The sequence below is a fragment of the Vipera ursinii genome, assembly GCF_947247035.1.
Source record: "Vipera ursinii genome assembly, chromosome: 3".
Lineage (NCBI taxonomy): Eukaryota > Metazoa > Chordata > Lepidosauria > Squamata > Viperidae > Vipera > Vipera ursinii.
In genome coordinates this window covers 20541270-20563115 of record NC_139516.1, presented here as the reverse complement: position 1 = coordinate 20563115, position 21846 = coordinate 20541270, and the positions used below count along the sequence as shown (strand labels likewise).

General features: G+C 38.1%; 1 protein-coding gene and 1 long non-coding RNA gene across 2 annotated transcripts in view; both read right to left on the bottom strand.

Annotated features, from left to right (window-relative positions):
* Positions 1-21846, bottom strand: part of LOC310637163 — a 554476-nt gene that overhangs the window by 54009 nt on the left and 478621 nt on the right. The window lies entirely within an intron of this gene.
* On the bottom strand, positions 134-21593 carry LOC310639394 (opsin-5-like; the record flags this gene model as incomplete). Its single annotated transcript, XM_083361058.1, has 5 exons — positions 134-721; positions 4011-4339; positions 12225-12352; positions 13778-13940; positions 21506-21593. 5 exons carry the CDS (start codon positions 21591-21593, stop codon positions 134-136), a joined length of 1296 nt encoding a protein of 431 aa, XP_083217184.1.

The window sequence follows — 21846 nt, the reverse complement described above, 5'->3', positions numbered from 1 at the left end:
ACTTTTCCCAGCTTTACAATGTTAACTGGACATGATGAAAATTATAAATCAAATATCTGGATAGCTTTAGATAGTGGGTGGACTAGATAGAAAGGATCTACCCCTGCCTTTGAACCCTTTGCTCTTACCATGCTTACATAAGATCTCTCACAATGTTGGAGGGCAGAACATCTCCTGCCACATTCATAGTCCCTATTCCAGTCTTTTTCTTGGTCATGAGCACCATGACTTGCACAGTTCGCTTAAAACTTGGCCGGCAAGCTCTTCCATCTCTCAGAATTGTGAGAGGGTTAGTCTTGGAAGCTGTGTCAGATTTCTGGGTGAGCCTATAGCACCGGGGATAATTGCTGAAGCATTCAAAAGTATCAGAACAATTCCTACAGGATCCACGGTGGTCAGTGAAAGCAGCAGAGAATCTCATGGAAGCTTGGCCATCTGGTGTGTGGAAGGATCGAAGGGTGATGACCCTGGACCGGCTGCAACAGCAGACTGCACACACTGCCCGGAAGAATGAGAGGTCTTTAGAAAGGAACTTCTGGAAGTTGGGCTTGAAGAGCAGATACACCAGAGGGTTGTAGGTGGCCGAGGACTTGGCAAAGACAGCAGACAGGGCAAAGGCCAGGATTGGCACTTTGCTGGCATCGCCAAATGCTGCCCACATAGCAACAATGGCATAGGGGGTCCAAGCAGCCAAAAATCCAATGCACACAGAAATACTGAGCTGGAAAAGAGAGGGAACAACCAAGATCAAAATGGTAATATGTTCCACGTTTTGCTTCATCTTAAGGTTCTGTAAGGAGATTCATACATTGCAATAAGATAGAGAATGGCTTGACTGGTTTGGGTTAATATGATATGTAAACCCAGCCAATTATAATTTATTCAGGAAATCATGGTTAACCAAGGAATGACTTAATGTGATTTGTGGCTGTATAACTCAGCCATCCATGACTCAGCCATTCTTAATTTTGATTAAGCTTACACAGTAGAATCTAGTTGAATGTTGAGCTTTGTGTCATGCCAGTGCAGAAGTCTTACAATCTCTATTGAATATCTTAGGGTCAGAGTTACTACAAATATGCATTGATTTTAAATGAATTTAATTCTCTGGACTTCCTCAAACAATATAGAGTACAGTTGTGTAATGAGAGTACTGAGATGTTCCTTAAAAATAGACAATCTTCCTAAATGTTTCTGTTTCCCAGGCTTTTCTAGAAAAAAAAGTGATTTGACCATTAAGTATGTTGTATAGATACATCTATACATCTAACCATATTAGTCTGCTTCAGTCCTTTCCAGACAAAGGGGAATAATTCTAGTATCCACACAGTCTTTTCTGTGACAAAAATGGAAGGTTATCAACTTCAGACCCTCCCTCCCTCCCTTGTTCAGCTTGGTATGGTCTAAGTATATGGACATTACCTTTGCAGGTAATATATTGAATGTGAAAAAAATAGCTTCTTGCATTTCCTGTGCATGAGATTTTTTTTTTAAGATAAGGTAAAATCTCCCTGGAGTTAAAACTGACTTCTGGTGACTACATGGAGATATCCATATTTTTTTGGCAACAGTATAGAAGTGGTTGTTATTGCCTCCTTCGAATGTTTCCAGTTGCCTCTCCTATAAAAGCAGGATGGCATCAGAGCTAAGCAATGTGTTGCAACTGAATAGCATCATGGTTGCATCAATCTGTACTCAAGAGATCTAGCTGCCAGAAGATAAATATCTAGTGCATTTCTGGAGAGAAACTATCTACTCCAGCTCAGAATAATATGCTGTTTGTGTGTATATTTAATTAGCCTGTAATTAATGAGTTAATTAATTCAACTGGTGAATTGGTTAGTGCATTCAACCAGATGATAAACAAGCCCTAGAGTTTCTCTTCTCTTTAGATAAGCAGGCTATGATATGCTGCTGACATACTGCTTGCCGATCAAGAGGGTAAGGTGTGTACACAGTTAAATTAAGTTGTCAAATCATGACAGGCAACCGTGCAACATGAATGAGCAAATCATCCTGATGTAATAGAACTCTCTCTCGTTTTATCCTTGCCTGCTGCTGTGCCTGATTCATCATGCCACCTCCATCTTCCAATGGCATTTTTGTGGGGGAACTAATTTTTTTTTAAAATCCCCAAATTGAAGATTCTTCATATGAGGATTCCCAGGGATTCTGGAAGATTAAATCATTGGCAAGAAAGGGCGGTGGATGCATTTAGACCAGCAGCAGGGATGTCACTGAGCATAGATACCCCAGCTGTATGACTTAGAATTGATTTCTAAGCAGATTGTCACATTCCTGTTTTCCTCCATTTGCATCCCTCTTGGGACATTTATGTGCAGTCTTGCACTGTAGACTCTCTTTAGACACCCAGCAGTAGCAACATGGACATAACTTTTGCTGCTGTTGTGGTTTTCTTTGTGAAGAATAAGCTCTGTTCAAAACAGATATGCAGTTTGGAGATCCGTTGTACCATGCCATCAACATTTCCTTATGCTTTGTATTTCTCAAGATGCTTTGGCAAGCAATCAAGGCAACTGAATGGAGATGAGCATTTACTGGCTGGATGCCCTTCCTGATACCTATGTGTAGCTCACAGCAGATATTTTCTCTTTGTGCCCAGAGAGTGAAATATCTGCTGCTATGTAAGATTGAACTCACAGCCTGCTGACTGTGAGGCGAAAGCTCCACCTCTAGGCCATTATGCCACTTGAAGAGTGATAAATGTATCTAGGCCTCTTAAATGCTTTGCTTCTTTTTTGCTTGCTGACTTTCAATGCCATATTTCCTTTTTGCCATTTGGCCAACATCTCTTCTTAAATCATCAAGACATTCCTTGGATACTTTGAAAGGGCCTATACAATTTTTTTCATCATTTTTTTAAAAACAGATGATGTCATTGGGGCCAGATTTTGAGTTAAAGATATAGTGTTGAAGGAGTAATATAAGAAAATTCTACAGTTGCATGTTATTTAATTTCTTTACCATACATTCATACAAGGTATTCTTTGACTTATTGTACAACCAAAATTGGGACTAGAATTTCCCTTGCTAAGCAACGTGATTGCTAAGCAAGTTGTGCCCCATTTTATGAACTTTTTTCATGGATGTTAAGTGAATCTCTGCAGTTGTTAAGCAAATCTGGCTTCCCCTATTGATTTTGCTTGTCGGAAGCTAGTTGACAATATTGCAGACGGTGATCACCTGTCCTCAGAACAGTGGAACCATCATAAATATATTACGTGACTGGTTGCAAGTCACTTTTTTCAGTGCTGTTGAAACTCTGAATGGTCACTAAATGAATGGTTGTAAGTAGAGGACTGCCTGTAAAATAATTTGTTTCCTTTTGGGTCAGAATGTTTTGTGACTCTAAGTTCTGTGGTTTGTAAAATAAGGTTTATGATTTAAATATGCTATGGGAACTCAGCCAATTATTGCTTAGATTATGTTTAAGGAAAACACGACTTATAGCAATGTATAAAGTCAATATATATATATATATATATATATATATATATATATATATATATATATATATATATATATATATATATATATATATATATATATCTTGAACCCTGCATAACAAATCCATAATAACCCAAGTGAAAAAAGACACTGGGCTAAGCAAGTACAGATGTCCCTTGCAGAGGGAAGTGTATGCATCATGACATCATTTTGCAAATAATGTGAATTATGTATTTTGCATCTGTTATAGATGCCTATTTTTTTTTAAGATACAGTATTTCAGATTAGCTATAGAAGCCCAGAGCCCAAATTGGAACTGAGAAACTGAACACAGCTGTTTCCACCATTTGATGCTTATATAGCATCCTTCAATTGGTGGGACAGTTTTTGTCAGTAAATTAAGGTACCATTTGGGTTTATTTTTCTTCTTTCAGGAAAGCATCTCAGAGAATACAAAGCCTAAAATTAAGAGATCTTTTTTCTAAAAATACAGCCTCCCTACGGGTATCAGAAACCTATCCACATGGTGCTTCAATCCTTACCTTGACAATTAGCCTGTGGACACTGTTGTGTTTGCTCTGGGGTGACATATGCTGTTTCACTGCTCTTCTGGACACTTTCACAGTCCAAAGGATGAGCGAGTAGGAGATGATTATCAGAGAGCATGGAATGATGTAACAGAAGACAAAGAGGGCCATGATGTAGAGTTTGGCTTCTCTGGTTGAAGCTTTCCATTTGATGCAGCAAGCAGTCCCGTAAGGCTCTGGACCATAACTCCCCCAGTCAGCCAGAGGAGCTGCTGCGAAGATGAATGCATAAATCCAGACACAGGCTAGCAAGACCCCGGCATACGGTGGAGAAAATTTATTGCCTAAAGGAAGAGGGAAGGAGATGGGTTAGAGCAGTGATGGCGAACCTTTTAGAGACCGAGTGCCCAAACTGCAACCCAAAACCCACTTATGTATCATCATATGCCAGGTGGGCCTGGCCCATTGGATGAGAAGTGAAACATTTTCAAGAAAAAAAACCAAGAAAGTCCAATTGCCTTTTGAAAAGCATCTTTGGGACAACTGGATGATTGAGAATCTCCATAGACAAAATGGTCGTTGCTTAACTGGAGAGAATACCGTCTTCAAATCCATTTTTTTAATCAAACCTATATTGTTTAAAAACAATATAAATTGTAAGATACACACAACAAAGTTATAGTCATAGGAAGATAAGGATAGGTAATAGGAAAGATGAAGAGAATAACAGTAATACAGCTTTACTAAGTAGTTTGACAATGTTGAAGGAATTAGTTGATAAGCAGAATGATGGCATGGGTGAAAAGATTGTTCTTATGTCTAGTCATTTTGGTGTGCAATTCCCTATAGTGTCGTCTTGAGGGAGGAAGTTGAAACAGTTTATGTCCAGGATGTGAGGGGTCTGTAGATGTTAGATACTGGGTTCGTTGCTTGATTGATGAGACGAGGCAAGTGAGTTCAGCAAAGATCATTGTTTATTTGGTTGCAGGAACTGAACTGAGAAACAGGGCTGCGAATGCAGCAATTTATATCCTGGCCTCTAGGTGGCAGCCAATAGTTTTGAAGCAACCTATTGCCCCCCTAGAGGCAGCCAATGAAGGCGCTGGAGACGGGTTGTCTGAGGAGCTGGGAGCCGTTACCCAGCTTCCCTGCTTAAGTAATCTTCCACACACCCTCAAACTGAAAATGTTTTCTAGATCTTCAAGTAAACAATCAAATAAGCTCAGAGTAAGTTAAAATCTCCACCTCTCAATATTTCTGCTGCCTAAAAGGGGAACAGTGTTTGTGAAATATTTGCATATGATAATGTGTACATCACCATCAAACCTGACACCAAACAGAGCATAGAAAAACTCAAAAAGAAGTAATGCAAGATTGGAAGATGTGAAGAGACCTGACCCATAGAATCGCCATGAGTCGGACATGACTGAATGGATAACATTAAATTGTACATTTGGTTCTGAACTTGGAAAGCATTTTTATAATTTGGAATACATGACTGATTAGGAAAAAGTATCTAGTGAGAAGGAATCAACCCTGTGATCAGAACCACAGCAATGAGATTGGAATATCACAATGCGTGAAAAAAAGGTCAAGGTTTTGATTGCAATCTTGTGAACACCAGTTTTTACTTTTTTTGATCACTGTCCCTGAAGGGGAAGATTGTTGTTGGCCTTATTTTATTAGAAGCTATTTCAGCCTTTACATTCACGACCAGTGTCATTATTTAGAATAACTATGATTATTCTCAGTTTTTTTTTCACAGGTAATTTGATCTTAGGGAACAGTAATATACCAACCACCAAGGGAAAAGATTCAGCTTTTTAGGTTTTGAGATTTACATAATGCCTGAATGAGATTTTTTTCCAAAAAAACTGCTGGAGATTATTTTTAAAAACATTATTTGCATGCACGGTTGTCCCTCTGCTTTCTTGCAAAAAAGCTGTAGCAACTACTCTGACCAACGGCCCTTAAACACGAAATTGCATATTTGCATGTCAAACTGCACTGGCCAGTATTTTCAGATCCCTTTTGATGCATTATCTGTAATGTTAGGTTTGATTTTAAAAAATGGATTTGAAGACGGTATTCTCTCTGTATATAAAAGTAACTTCCATTTACTTCAAGGTGAGTGATTTTATGGACACATCAGTGCCTGTTTTACAAAGCCAAGCGTATATCATATTAATGCTGATTTACCTACTACAGTGGAATGTTTCACTCTGTCCTATTTTAGACTTGTTAGCCAGAAATAAAGAAGTTCTTTGGAATCAATTAGGGATAAGCATATGGAACCATAGCTTGTTTATCAGAAACTTGAAAGATTCTTGGAGCATTCTAACATCCACGTTACAATATCCACAGATATTTTCTATAATGCATCTGGTAATCTTTGAATAGTGCAAGATTTGTAATAGTTTTGTGCTGTGGACTAGCTCCAGTTAAGCAATGACCATTTTGTCTATGGAGATTCTCAATCATCCAGTTGTCCCAAAGATGCTTTTCAAAAGGCAATTGGACTTTCTTGGGTTTTTTTCTTGAAAATGTTTCACTTCTCATCCAAGAAGCTTCTTCAGTTCATGTCCCTATGACTTTTGTAATTTGATAAGAAAATTAACCCCTTGTTTAGTACAAAATACTTAATCATAAAGTCACCAAATAAGGGGTTACAAAATACAGTTAACAAACTGGTTGAAATTAACCTACAGTATCTTAACAGATTGTACAAATGAAGTCCTGAGCAAATTTAATTGATTAAATAAATACATTTGTATTCTCAGAATAAATACTTGTTTGTTAAATTTCTGGCATTCTCCTTCTTGCCTTAATGAAGACCTGGGTATCTTTAACATGGTATATTGGGGTTGTAACTATAAATTAGTTACACTTTTAAAGCTTTAATTCAACCATCTTATTGGAAAAAGGATATATCATTTTCAGCAGCCTTCCTCAATCTGGTGCTTTCCAAATGATTGGTCTGCAACAGACATGTCAAACTCGCGATGTCATGTGATGTCGCACAATGTATCAGAGCTTTTTCTCCTTTGCAGGCAATGGGGTGGGTGCAGTTTTGGGATGATACGTCTGGCCCACGGGCCGGCAGTTTGACACCCCTGATCTACAACTTCACCCATTGATTAAGTGCCATTAAGTCAGTGTCAGTGTAGTGATCATATGAATAGATTCTCACCAGAATAATTTGTCCTCAGGTGGGCCTTTTAGATCTCTTAATGATGCATTGATTGCTGTTGTAATTGAATCCATCCACATTGCAACTTGTTTCTTCTTCTTTTCTTTAGCTTTTCTAAGAATTATGGATTCTTTAGGGGATCTTTAGGTGATATATCCAAAATATTACAGCTAGCCTCATCAATAGTGTTTTCCAGGAGAATTCTGGCTTGATTTGTTCAATGATTCATTAGTTTGTTTTACTGGCTATCCAGGGTAAATGGCTTCTCCAGCACCAAACTTCACTCATGTCCTGTTTCTTCAAAGTCTAGGTCTTGCATTCATAGAATATCATAGGAAAAACTATAGCTGAATTCTGTTGTTTGTTACAGAGCCATCGTTTTAAGGCTCTCATTGTAATCCTACCAGGTGCTAGTGTGAGAGATATTTCTTGACTTTGCTGTTGATGATCAACCCTAAAAAGCAAAGCTATCCACAATTTCAATGTCTGTTGTCAGTTCTGAGGATGGTTGATGTATACTATTGTCATTTCTTTAGCCTTCTTTATATTTAATCGTATTTCTTCCCCCCCCCCCACTAAACTCTTTGATTTTCATTATAGCCTTGAAGATTATCTACATTCTCAGCAATCAGACTGGTGTTATCAGCATAGCACAGATTATTGATGTTTCTTCCTCCAGTTTTAAATCCATGCTCATCTTCTTCCAATCCAGCTTTTCTAGAATGTGTTTTGCATATAAATTTCATAAATAGGCAGAAAGTATGCAGACTGATACTTTTGCCAGTTTGGAACAAGTCTATTTCACCTTGTTTCACAACTCCCTTAGCTATCTTCAGTGGTAGTCAGATATATCAGAAGAGTGCAAGATTAGATGAATGATCTACAGGCATGCTAGTAATTGTTGACCCTAACCCCATGTAAGATATACACAGACTAGGATAACACACTTTCTGGAGGGTTTGAGGAGCACTGAAGTTCCTTTGTATTCTTTCCTACAGAATTACTCATTGTTCTACACTGTTTCTTTAAACAAGCAATAGGTGTAGGGTGTGTTGTTGTTGTTGTTGATATCTCAAATAAATCCACTGCAGCTTGCAGCCATTCTTTGAAGGTAATTGACTATAATCTACCATGCTGGTCAAGTGCACATTAGTAGACAGATGCTTTGACTCATTGACTCTCACAGATGTGTGTGTCTATGTTTGGGAAAATCTAGGGAGAAAGGTAGATTAACTCTACCATGACACTTATACATTCACTGGATATCAGAACTAGTCCCTATAGGGTTATATGCATGAGCAGTCTTTATATTAACAGATCCTTTCTGGACTGGGTCATGTTGGCATGAAGAATTTACACTGGATAGGTTTCCCTTCATATGCATGCAAATGGTCAGACAATCAGTCATCTCTCTTTTTCTCCTTACTTCCACCCCCCCCCAAGCAATACTCTTTATTGCTCATAATTAAGGAACAATCTATAGTGTGGCAGAATTAATCAAGTATAAATCCCAAGCTGAAACAGTTGGAGGATATGAAGCAAAAATAAATGTTGAAAGTAGTTGAGGAACTGATTGAAATTATGAGGCAATATCAGCTGTATCATTTAATTTTTAAGAAAAAAGGTTATCATCTTCAGATTGAAAATCTACTTTTAGATTGTATTTGTAATTGAGAAATCTCTTTTTTTAAAAAATGTGTGGAAGATTTATTTAAAACTGTTGTGCTGGTTAATGATCGCAATAAAGTAATTTATTTACATTTTAAAATGTAAAATGTGACAAAAAAGTGGAGGTTTTGTATTATATCAAAAATCAAACTTCTATAAATTGGAATCTGTTTTGTAAGAATTTGTGTATGCCAGATTCCTTTCTTCCCCTTTTCATCTCCTACTTAAATTTTAAACATTTTGATTCTTTAAAGACTTAAAACTCCAATCCCCCCCTCCCTATCCACCGTCTGAGTCTTCAGACATATGTAAGAATAACATTTCTTTGAAACTAAGCAATTTGAGATGTGCTGACTTTATTCATTGCCTCATGGGGAAAACCTAATGTGCATTAGAAGAAAGATAAGCTATTGAGGCCACAAAATTATTTCACGGTACTTAGAAGACAAACCAAAACTGTACAAGGGAGAAAGGCTGCTTGGTGGCTGCTGGTTAATAGCTAAAATTAGTTTTTAGCTTTTCTCCATTTTTTCTAGTCAACTTTGTCATTTGGAAGAATGGGTCTTTAACTGCCATCTTGACTGCATAAATGAAGTTCCTCATGATAGATTTTTAAAAAGAAAGTAAGATGTATATTATTATAAATAGTGACATAATAGCAATATAGTATGTTTGTTATGCAAGCATTTCTCTATTTTCACTTAATAGGTTTCTGGATTTAGCTGTAGGAATTGTGCTTCTGTGGCTACATTTGGTTTCACCTTCCCCCCCCCTCCGCAATATTTCCTAATTGTTTGATAGTGAGTGGGATACATTATTTTTAATGAGGTCTGCAGCATCTTTCCAGTTGGCTCAGAAAGACTGGTCTACAATAATAAAAGGATGAGTGGTTGGAGAGAAGGAAAGAAAGATGCTCATTCTTGTTCAGCATATTTACTTTATAACCCATGAGTCAATACGTTTAGTTTTTCCCCTTATGATCTTATTAAATCAGTCACTAGGAACTCCAAAATACATAAATCAACACCCCCAAATCAGATTGGAATCCCATGCAATTTTCTTGGCAAAGATTTGCAGGTGGTTCAGTGCTGACTTCTCCCAGGAAACTCTTCAACACTAGCTTAAAGTCTGATGTTTCTTGCTGATCTCCCACTAAGTAATAATCAGATCCAGCCATGTTAAGAGCTGGACTATTAAAAAGAAACAGAATAACAGAGTTGGAAATGACCTTAGAATCATTAATCCAACCCCTTCCTCAGGCAGGAGACCTTATACAATTCTGGACAAGTGGCTGTCCAATCACTTCTTGAAAACCTCCAGTGTTGGAGCATTCACAACTTCTGAAGCCAAGCTGTTCCACTTGTTCATTATTCTCATTGTTAGGAAGTTTCTCCTTAGTTCTAGGCTGCTTCCCTCCTTGGATAGTTTCCATCCATTGCTTCTTGTCCTGCCTTCAGGTGCTTTGGAGAATAGGTTGACATCCTCTTCTAGGAGAGAGATGGTTTATAATGTATGTAGCCATGATTTATTTAACTTTTGGTACGATTCTATTCAATTAACACCTGCTAGGGTTTTTTTCTTTCAAACATGCTTGCTTTTTTGGTCCTTCAATAACTTTTGTCCAGCAAAGTTTTAAATACTTTATTTAACACAAGCAAGGACTACAGAAATACAAGATTCATTACATTTAGATTATTTAATTTAGCTGTACAGAAAACGCTGGATCAGTTACCCTGTTTTTGACTGGGAGAGGGCAATTGACATTGTGCTGAAAACTCCATTACTTTTGTAAATGGGCTGCCATGTCACATACAGAAAAGGGGCATAACTTGGATTGAAGTGCAAAAATGCTGCTTTTGGCATTTTATCCACCTCTCTGCAGTTTTTGTATGTAGAACTTTTTCTGTTTTGTGATGATTTGTATAAAAGCATGTCATCTCTTCAATTTAAACTCAGTCAACAGAACGTGTTCTGATCCAATCAAGTTTTCCATTCCTGTTACAAATATATCCAAAATACATTGATGCACATTAATGAGAATAAGCAAATCTTGTATCACACGTAGAATAGGATGGATGCCAGCTGACACAGGGATTTATTGACTAAAGACTTGTTTGTTCCAGCTTGATTTGGAAGAAATATATTGGACATAATTCCCAGAATTTGACTGCAAATTAAGCCAGTTTTCTCTGTTTGGGTTATATTTTTCTTTCAATCCATTTATTCCAAAGATTATATATTCTGCTTAGTTTGTCTAACCTAAAGAATATGTGCATTAAGTCTTGCCAAGGGATACAAGGATTCCAGGTACATTTTGAATTTTTTTTCTTCCCTTTCAGCGATTGGCACAGCTCTTTCTGGTTGGTAAATAATGTGAGATGAGCTATATTGATGAAAACTATTAGCATGGGCCAATTTTTCTACTGAATTGCTGTTCAGAGAAATTAGCACTGAGTCACCCTTGCCAAGAGAATTCTTTAAGTTTTTAGATTCTGCAATTCTCCTGTCAAAATATTTTTTCATATGAGCAATTTTGGATTTTTGCTTCATCATCATAAACATGAAACATTTTCTTCTAGTGATGTAACAAGCAATTGCTTTTAATCTGGATGCTGGAAAGAGATTGAGGATGACGGAAGAGAAGAAAAAGATATAAGATATCCCAGAAATTGGCTGGGGTGAAAAATAAGTTGCCTCTTCCATCAGATCCTTAGAACTTTAATGCCAATCCTTTAGAACAGGGGTGTCAAACTCAATTTCATGGAGAGCCGCATCAGCATTGCGGTTGCCCTCAAGGGGCCGGGTGGGTGTGGCCTGGGTGGGCGTGGCCTACTGGGTGGGCATGGCTAGAGTGTGTATGGCCTACTGGGTGGGCATGGCCAGCTCTAAATCGTTCGCATCAAGGGTGCCTATGGGGGCCTGGGCAGGAGTGGGACAGATCTGAGGGTCTCTGGCAGAAGGAGGGTCTCTGGGCCAGGGCCAAGGCAGTGGGGTCTGTTCCCTCACTGTTTCCAGGATGGCTTTGCGGACCACATGAAACCATTTTGGGGGCCAAATCCAGCCCCCGGGCCTTGTGTTTGACATGTCTGCTTTAGAACCTTAAATGCAAAAGAACCAGAGGTCTAATCTACATATACACATGAAAAGGGAAAATTGGAAGCTACTGGTTTTCTTCTTTTTTATGCTAATTATTGCTAATTCAAAGGCTTGACAAACAGACTGTCTAATGGAAAGATCTCCAAGGGGAGATATTGCCATGACTGTAGGATCCTGGGAAAGACCTGGGATGATGGAACAAGGGTCAAGATGAACAGGACTCAGAGTAAGACAGTTAACAAGAGAAGGGCATTTAAGATGTATGTCCCACCTACCATAAGCTGGATAACAGACCTTCATGCAGCAAACTGTGCTCAGTGCAGTCAGGCTGGTTAGGCTGCACAGACCAAACAGAACTCCACAGAAAGCGTAGAAGGTACACATGGCATGGTTGAACAGCCACCTAGAAAAAAGAGATAATAGGAAAATAAACCAGGAGAAATTAGGTCTCCAGTATTCTAATTGGAAAGAGGTGTGTTTTAGCATCTAAGAAAAGTAAAGTTTTCCTCTCTAAGGGAGGGTACTTTTAAAATATTTCTTTTGGGGGGAAAATGAAAAAAATTAATATGCTACCTGCTAAGATCAGTGGTGGGATTCAGCCGGTTCGCACCACTTTGGCAGAACTGGTAGCTAATTTTTTGTTGCCCAGGCCCAGAATGGACTTCCGGAAGTGGCATCCACACAGAGAACCGGTTGTTCACATATTTGAATCCCACCACTGGCTAATATGCTTGCTAACCTCTGTCACTACTCAACTTGGCATAGAAACAGGGGGGAGGGGAAGCTTCTAGAACATCTTTGAGGCCCAACTGGTGGGAATTATCACTGTCAGGTAAGTTGATGTGAAAGTGTTAATGCAGTATTTAATTCCAACTTTATCCCTCTTGCATATTTATTATTGCATTGGCTTTATTATTTCTGTTGCTCTTTCTGTACCATTTAAAAATTTCAAGATTTGGAAACTTTAAATGTTTCATAAGTATATAAATTTCTCCATGATACCAGCTTGGCTTGGTAACATCTGCTTGAAAATCATTTGACCAAGTCAGTTTCTCCTAAGTTGGAGATATTCTCCAGATATTCAGAGAGATTCTCAGTCTTCCAGGTCATGTCTCAAAAGTGGTTATTCAAGAGGCAACTGAACTTTCTTGGGTTGTTTTTTCACCATCTTGGGGGTTTTCCCCACCATCCAGTCAGAGCTGAAGAAGCTTCTTGGATGAGAAGCGAAACATCTTCAAAGAAAAACAAGAAAGTTCAGTTGCCTCTTGAAAAAGCACCTTTGGGACAACTCTCCAGATACATAGTGACTACATTTCCCATTATTCTGAAGGAGCCAAAGTCCTTTATTTTATCCCATATTGTTAAACAGTTTGAAAATGAGGAGCAGAGTTCATGGAGGAAATAGCTGAACTCCATCATTCTCTGCTCTGGATCTAATCTGTTTTTCCCTTCTATCTGATTTTTTTTAAAAGCATGGAAACATTGTTGGGAGCTTCAAAATAGCACACCTACGTTAACTCTTGATTACCACACTACTGAAGCTAAACAAAAGCTGTACCAAGAAGAAAACCGAGTCAATGGAAGCCAACCTGATCTTAAATAATAATAATAATAATAATAATAATAATAATAATAATAATAATAATAATAATAATAATAATAATAAAAAGTTGGAAGGGACCTTGGAGGTCATCTAGTCCAAACCCCCTGCTCAGGCAGGAAACCCTATACCATTTCAGACAAGTGGCTGTCCAGTCTCTTCACTCTCTTCTGAAGGAAAGAAAGAAATCCAATTGTATTAATTAAATGGCTGAATGGACGGAGCTACCTGTGTGCAAAGAAGGAAGGTGTGGACAGTGGAAAAAGGATCAAAGTCATGCCTATGTCACTGATGGCAAGATTCACGATAAAGAATTCCGCAGGTTTCAGAAGGGCTCTTTTCCGGTAGGCAACCCATAGGAGAAGTGAATTTCCAAAGAGAGACACTACACCTGAAAGCAAATCAAAATGATGATTTAGAATCTGGAAAAAGAAGATGACACATTCAGCTACTTTATTTATAAACTGTTATGAGTTGCGTTAAGAACGTTATCTGCAATAACATCTAATTGTAATCATTATATAGTCATGATAAATTATAGTGAAGTTTATACATATTTAGGGCACTCCTTCCTGACCTGATATATTCCAGGCTATGTTGGCTTGGAATTTGGAGAGATGTAATCCCAATGTATCTGAAAGGCATTAGATGGGGACAATTGCTTTATAGCCTGAATCTTCTTTTGTTTCTTTCTTTGCAAGAATATGGCTTTGTTCACACAATATGTTTCCTCCAATTACTAACCCAGTCAAATATCCTTACTACCAGTTTTAGCAATACACAATCATTGCTGAATTATAATCTACATCTTTGGGATTCTAGAGCTCCCATTTACTTTCTCTGATAACCCTTAAAACTATGAATCAGGACAGTTAGATGAGGCTTCAGGACATAGGAGGCAGACAGCAACAGGGCTGACTTGGACAATGGAGCCAGTCAGTATTAAAAACATATGTTCAGTATTGCAAGGACTTGATACTGAGTTGTAAAGTGGAAGGTCTTACTTTTTCAGCCACTCTTTCTCTCCAGTATTTTTTCTTGGATGACTAAATATGCAGACAAATTAAATATTCCCACCACACAACTGTTTGGGTAGAATTAATTTAATCCTGTAAATCAGTTTTTCTCAAACTTGGCAACTTTAAGCTGTGTAGAATTCAACTCCCAGGCCAGCATGGCTGGCTGGGGAATTCTGGGAGTTGAAGTCTACACATCTTAAAGTTGCCAAGATTGAGAAACACTGCTGTAGATGATTCAGTTTCTCTTGGATTAAATTTAATCTCCTGGAGATTAGTTGATGAAGTTAATGAACTCATTTATGGAGATCCCACAATATATTACCTCCTCCTTACTTAAAATAGTTAAGTTTGTTATAGGATCTGGGTCAATGTTTCACAAAGGCTATCTGTGCAATCAACCAGCAATGTTCTTCTCCTAATTGATCCTATAGAATTTCCCAAGCTTTTTGATATATGGCAATTGCAACTTAGCTTAACTCTCCGTTTCCATATTTTATCCTTTCTCAGCCTGGTGCCTTCATTTCTGTTGCACTTAAAAGTCCCATAAAATGTGGATAAGACAGCTGTTAATTATAAAAGTTTGTCTTACTTGGTCCTTTGGCCAAAACTATATTAATCACAACATTTCTCAAGTAGAATCCAGTTAACGTTTGTTAAGAATCAGTGCCTCACTGAAATATGCTGAAAAAGAATAGTGTTTATTTTGAGTGGTTTTGATTGCAAGCTTCGTTCTAATTAAACAACCATTTGCAACCATTTCTGGCAGAGATTTATTCTACTGGTTTGAGATAAATTATAAGATTTCTCTCTCTCTCTCTCTCCTATAGAATTATTTATACAATAATATATGGCGTGCCAAAACAAGTGAAAGAGAGGGAAAAAATATTATGCAAGTGAAGCTACAGAGACAAGTTGTCTTTTGTTTGACCACAGTTGAGACAACACTGATAATTAAAATTTAATGCCTAGGATTTTCTTTTTCCATTAAGTCAGGCTAATTTCATTTAAAAAGCGTTTTCCTACATAACTCACAAAGGAGGCCTGATTACTCCAGGGACCGTTTTGGGGCATTTGGAATGACTGCCTGATAGATTGGGTTGCAAATTAAATATTATGATAACAGTAACATGCTGGAGATGGAATATAGCTGATCTAGTGATTTTATCTTAGCCCAAATCCTTTGGTGCTCATTCTTACTCAACATGCATTGGAGATCTGAGTATAAATCACTTCTGTGGGGGGAAAAAATGGGATCTGCATATTCATGTTTCTTCTTCTTCATTTTTGGACACACTAATTCCTTATTCATTTACTTAGAACTTTATTAAAGTCTAATACAAAGAGTGCTGAGTTTTGATAAGTAGATATCCTATAGTTCTACCATACCTGGGTTTGCATAAAGCAAGATACCCACTCAATATATCTCTTTTCTCCCATCTCCTTCAGATGTCCCAAAAGTGCTTTTCCAAAAGGCAACTGGACTTTCCTGTTTTTTCCCCCTTGAAAACGTTTTGCTTCTAATCGAAGAAACTTTTTTTATTAAAAAAAAAAAAAGAACGGAAGAAGCTTCTTGGATGAGAATTGAAATGTTTTCAAGGAAAAAAACAAGAAAGTCCAATTGCCTTTTGGAAAAACACTTTTAGGACAATTATGACCTGGATCATTGAGAATCTCCATAGACATCTCCTCCAGAGTTTTACAGCCCAGGTATAACAGTCACATTATCCTGGATGAGCTGCAAGTAGGTTAATAATGTTGATGGGAAAACTGGACAAGAGACATTGACAGTGGCTTCCAAAGGTTGCCCAAATTAACTTTCAGCTATTTGATATTCTGGCTGAGGATGCTGGCAGCCATAGTTCTGCGACATCAAAAAGCCACAGTTTTCCCATTCTCTGACGACAGCAGCTAGAGATGGAGAAGTAAACCTGGGGAGAAGATGAAGTCCTGTGGATGTCCAGAAGGTACAATAGCTTGGACTGTCAGGACCTTCTTTCTCAGACTTTTTCAGAAAGCCCAATATGTCTGTTGGATGTCTGGAGCAGAGTCCCTTCAACATTTCTTCAGTCTTATAGAGCTGAATACAGTCTTACCAAAATCACTCAACACAGGTAGTCCTCCACTTACAACTACAATTGAGCCCAAAATTTCTGTTGCTAAGTGAGACATTTGTTAAGTGAGTTTTGCCCCCATTTTATGACTTTTCTTGCCACAGTTAAGTGAATCACTGCAGTTGATCAGTTAGTAACCTGGTTGTTAAGTGAAGCTGGTTTCCACATTGACTTTTTTTGTCAGAAGGTTGCAAAAGGGAATCACATGAACCGGAGACACTGCAATCATCATAAATATGAACCAGTTGATCACATGATCATGGGGTTGCTGCAAAGGTCATAACTATGAAAAACTGTCATAAGTCACATTTTTCAGTGCCATTGTAACTTTGAACAGTCACTAAATGAACTGTTATAAAGCAAGGATCACTTGTATTTTAAGATCATCTGTCCATAGAACTGCCATTCCATGTAGTCATTGGAATTCAATATTTACAAACTTCAGCTGAGATATCCACTATGCCCATCTGCAAATCTGAAGAGATGCCACCTGCCTTCTCTGATCTCACATCCTCCAACTCAGTGGCCCCCAACTTTTTTGGGCACCAGGGACCGGTTCCGTGGAGAAATGTTTTTCTGTGGACCAGAGGGGATGTGGTTTTGCATGCTGCCTGCATCCCTCAGTTGGGGCTTTGTTTGTTTACGTGGAGCAGTTGCAGGCATGCTGCAGACTGGTGCCGGTCCACAAATTGGGGGTTGGGGACCCCTGCTCCAACTCATGGCCAGGAATTTGGGAACCTAATACAGCTGGAAGGTTGTGTTACAGTAATCAACATATTTGTCACACAGTTAATGGACTTTGGTTTCAGAGTCCACATTATATGAGCATGTTGACATCCTTCATCTTTAAGTCCTATGAAATCAAGTGTTTATGCCCTGAGTGTCTTTCAAGAACAAGGTTGTCCATTCCTCTTTTCTTACAGTGTAAAGCAGGCAAAGTATAATATCTGCCTGCTACTCAAACTGTTCCCTGGAGGAAACCAGTCTTTTGTTGAGGCTGATTTCTGAATAAACTAAAAACATGGACTGGTGCTGCAAGGATGTTGTCAGTCAGGCTCACAGTGTCAAGATGATTGCTAAAGGCTGATTTGGTGGTCAATGACAAATTAATGCAGGTCATCAGAAAGAAAGTTATTTGAGGGAATGGAGAATAAACAAACTACAAGGACTGTTGGAGAAACGTTCTTCTTCGGAACCATTTTTTCCCCAACCAGTTAGCACAATATATTCAAAGTCACATTCTAATTCTAACTTGGTAGCAGAATGGCAGACAGTTCTATTTTTGGCCAAAAAGTGATAGCTATTTAGGGCACATTTGTGGAACACTTTTGAAAAACATTTTGAAACCTTATTGAATATACACTTGAGATTCTCCATCATAAATGCTCGGAGGTACTGAGAATTTCCAGGATTGATTAGGCTGAGTGAGCTGGAGGTGTTAAGAGGTATAGGGGTGGAATTAAAAGCAATAAGAGCTATATGCAGTGCAAATTTCTCAAGCTAGCTTGCTATCTGTTTCTTTCAGGAGCACTGAGAAACATATGCTTCTTTGGTAATATTGAATTGAGTCCTATACATCAAATCCCACTACACCAGGGTTCCCCAACCTTAGCAAGTTTAAGACATGTGGACTTCAATTTCCAGAATTCTCCAGTCAGACATGCTGGCTGGGAATTCTGAGAGTTGAAATCCACGTGTCTTGAAGGTTGCCAAGGTTGGGAAACCATGCACTACCCTTACTAGGAGTATAGATGCACGAGTTTACAAATGGCAGAACTTGAGAATTTAAATTTGAGATTAAAGACTGCTCAGCAATGATGAAAAAAAGGAGGGAAAATCATCTCTTTGGAATGGATGGAAAGGTTATATCTACAATATCATGCATACAATTGCGTCAGCTAGAAAGTATGGAATAGTAATATATTACATACAAAATGAGGCCAAAAAAGAAAGCTGTGCAAATATCATCAATTTTATTAATGTATGCAGACTGCAGAATTCAGCTACCGAATATGAATATAGAATTCCTTAAAATCAAGACAGAAATTGAACAGATAACCTGATCCTGATCAGAGTGGTCTGGTTATGAGTACAAAGAGATTTGTTCCCAAGATGTTCTACATGAAGGTGAGATAAAAATAGCCATTATTATCATCATCATCCAGAGCAACATCTTTTTGAAGATGGGTGTCCTTAATAACCTTTATGGCATACCTCATTAAATATTTCCACATATTTCCATGCTAGATATTGATTCTAGAAATCTAAGGCCTGGTTGACTTGTGCCCTGAGATCTGGATTGCTTGCTTGATCAGACTCCCAGTTGATCCCTTCATTTCAGAAGTCATTTTTGCCAAGGGACCATCAATCCTTTTTCACTCTGACAGCAGTGATCCCTTTTTCAGTGCATCATTAAGCATCTCCAAGAAGCAGACAGGACTGACACTGATTAATTTCTACTGCTGCTTCTGGAAGGCTAAAATAGAGAAGTCCATGGGAAGGCAGAAGGCTGGGTTTGGGTGCATTGAAATGCTATTATATTTGTCCAGTTCTAACTGGATGCAATGGATTTGCCCCATTTTTCATTGTAACCATGGTTGCTGAGAACTGTTTTTTTTTTCAGAAGGAGGAATGCCTACTAATCGACTTATCTGCAGTTTGCAGAACTGAATAGTGATTATTTTTCTACATTAGGTGGGGAATTTGCAGGGTATATCGAAAACAAGCATAACAAGGAGAAAAAGAAGGCTAGCTCAAATGTTCTCAGAAATCCACAGGTTTTTTTTAATTGTAGGGAAATGTGTCAAATCCATCAGACTGCACTGGGACAGGCTACCTGCCTGTTGCTGATCAAGTCACTGGGCAAACATTGTTCAAAGAAAAACCTGGAACAATTTATTTATGATGAAGCCTGCTAGTTGCCTGAGGATGCTTTGTGCTGATGCTAGATCTGCTGGTATGTGGATGAGTAGGATTAAAAAGCAATCCATAAATATGTTAAACACATAAGAATTAAGTTTGTCAATGCTGAAAAAAAAAGAGTTGGAAGAAAATGCTTAAGGAGCCTGGGGAAAAAAGATATGGCTGCTTTAATAAGTAGATTTAAAAAGTGGATGCTTTTTTTCCAGACTAGCTCAGAAAAATGCAGTTGCTTTAAGAATGTGCTACACTCACACTTGTGAATTTTAAAAAAGAAAAAAAACCATTATTGCATCATTTAGATGATTATAAATGATTATACTCTGAGTCTATCGAGGGAAAGACTAGAGCAGCGTTTCCCAACCTTAGGAACTTGAAGATGCGTGGACTTCAACTCCCAGAATTCCCCAGCCAGCTGGCTGGGGAATTCTGGGAGTTGAAGTCCATGCATCTTCAAGTTCCTAAGGTTGGGAAACGCTGGACTAGAGGTCTCAATCTTCTTTTCTAGATATTCTTTGACTATATTCCCCTTAGTCCCACCTTTCTGGAACTGCCTGGTAATTATTGTTAATACTACCAGCTATCTTTCAGGACAAAGTTTTTATTTTCTGTTTCCCTTGAAACATGACATGTGGGACAGGCAAGGGCCCAACAGCCAACATAACTCATTAGCAACTAGTGGGAAATTAAACTCAATAAAAATGAAATAAATTTTAGATCACATCCTTGGCCTGTAATGTGAGATGAGTAGCAAGGGAAACCAGATTTCCCCACTCCATTTGGAAGATAGATCACTGTCACAAGTAATAAATAAAAATATTCTTTAAAAAAGGACAAGAGAATGCCCTTTTTCCTTATAAGTAATGTAAAACATTTCATAGCAAAGGAGGGAAATATTATTCTCTATTTTAAACACAGAAAGTATCTAAAATAAATTTTCCGTAGAAATACTATAAAGGACAGCAGTATACAATTCTTGGCAGACACATTCTATTCATAATGAAGTAACTCTGATGGTCCAGGGAACATAAGTATCTTAAGCATTAACAGACAGACATCATAACATTATAAAGTAGGTTCAGAAAAGAAATTAAACTCGCTACCATCCTTAGTTAATTTTTCACTTGTACTCAAAAAACTTCTGAACAGATGTTGCCTCTGTCACAATAATGGTACCTGAAAATTGTGTTTCTTGCACGTTCTAGTTAAAATTTGAGGAAGGGAAATGGTAACAGTGGTTTCCAGTCTCTTGTTCAGCAACTTCTGCTTTATCTTTAAAAATACTAATCATGTTTCATTCTAGCTAAAAGGTAGCTTTTCAGGTCACCTGCTTGTTGAATACACGCCCAAACAATGTGTTTCTGCTTGAGATGGAGATGTATACTGAAATGTATAGCCTGAAGGGAACTTGCTATCCATTTATTACAATTTTAATAACAAAAAAAATACTGAATACCTGATGCCTGGATTTTAATTCTTAAAAAAATTAAAATTTTGGATGCTCTCTTAGGCAGCATTGCCTTGACCCACTAGATTTTAAAATCTTGTGATTGATTTCCCAGACATGCCAACTAGCCAAGTACTTGCAAGAAAATAAGATGCTTCTTGAAGCAAGTTCCAAAATCCCAAATATTTTTTTTATAAAAAAGAATGCTTGCAATGAAGTTGATGGAAAGAAAATTTAGAACAGTCACAACAATATACTAATTTGCCCAGCATGTACCATAAAGAACCTATAGAGTTTATTGTCACAGTGATCACTAATTTGAATTGCTTTAAAAGGGTGTTTGTGTGGGTGGGAGATGTAGTGTAATACAGGTCTTGGCCTCATCCAGCAAGGTGAAAGAATCTCCAAATAGTTTTTTGTGTTTTTTTTGCAAAAATGCTTCCCTTCCTCCCAAGCTTACCAAAGAATGAATAGAGAGTTCCAAAGATCAGATCTTCTCCTTCAGATAAGGTTGACAAGAACGCTGGGGCACTGGAGGCATTTTCCATCTGCAGATATATCAGAAAACAGAAAAGGAAGCAAAGGCCAGTCAGCATCGTTTTGATCAGTCTGCATCATTCAACCCTCCTCCCGCCCAAACAGAACACTGTCCAAAGGCAGCCTGTTCCTTCTTGGCTGTCAGCTTCAACCAAATCAACCATGGGATTACAAGCACACTGCAGTGAAGAAAAAGATGAACTGCTCATATGGATTCTGGCACTTAGATACGGGCTGTGCAACCAGCAGATAATAAAAACTGGC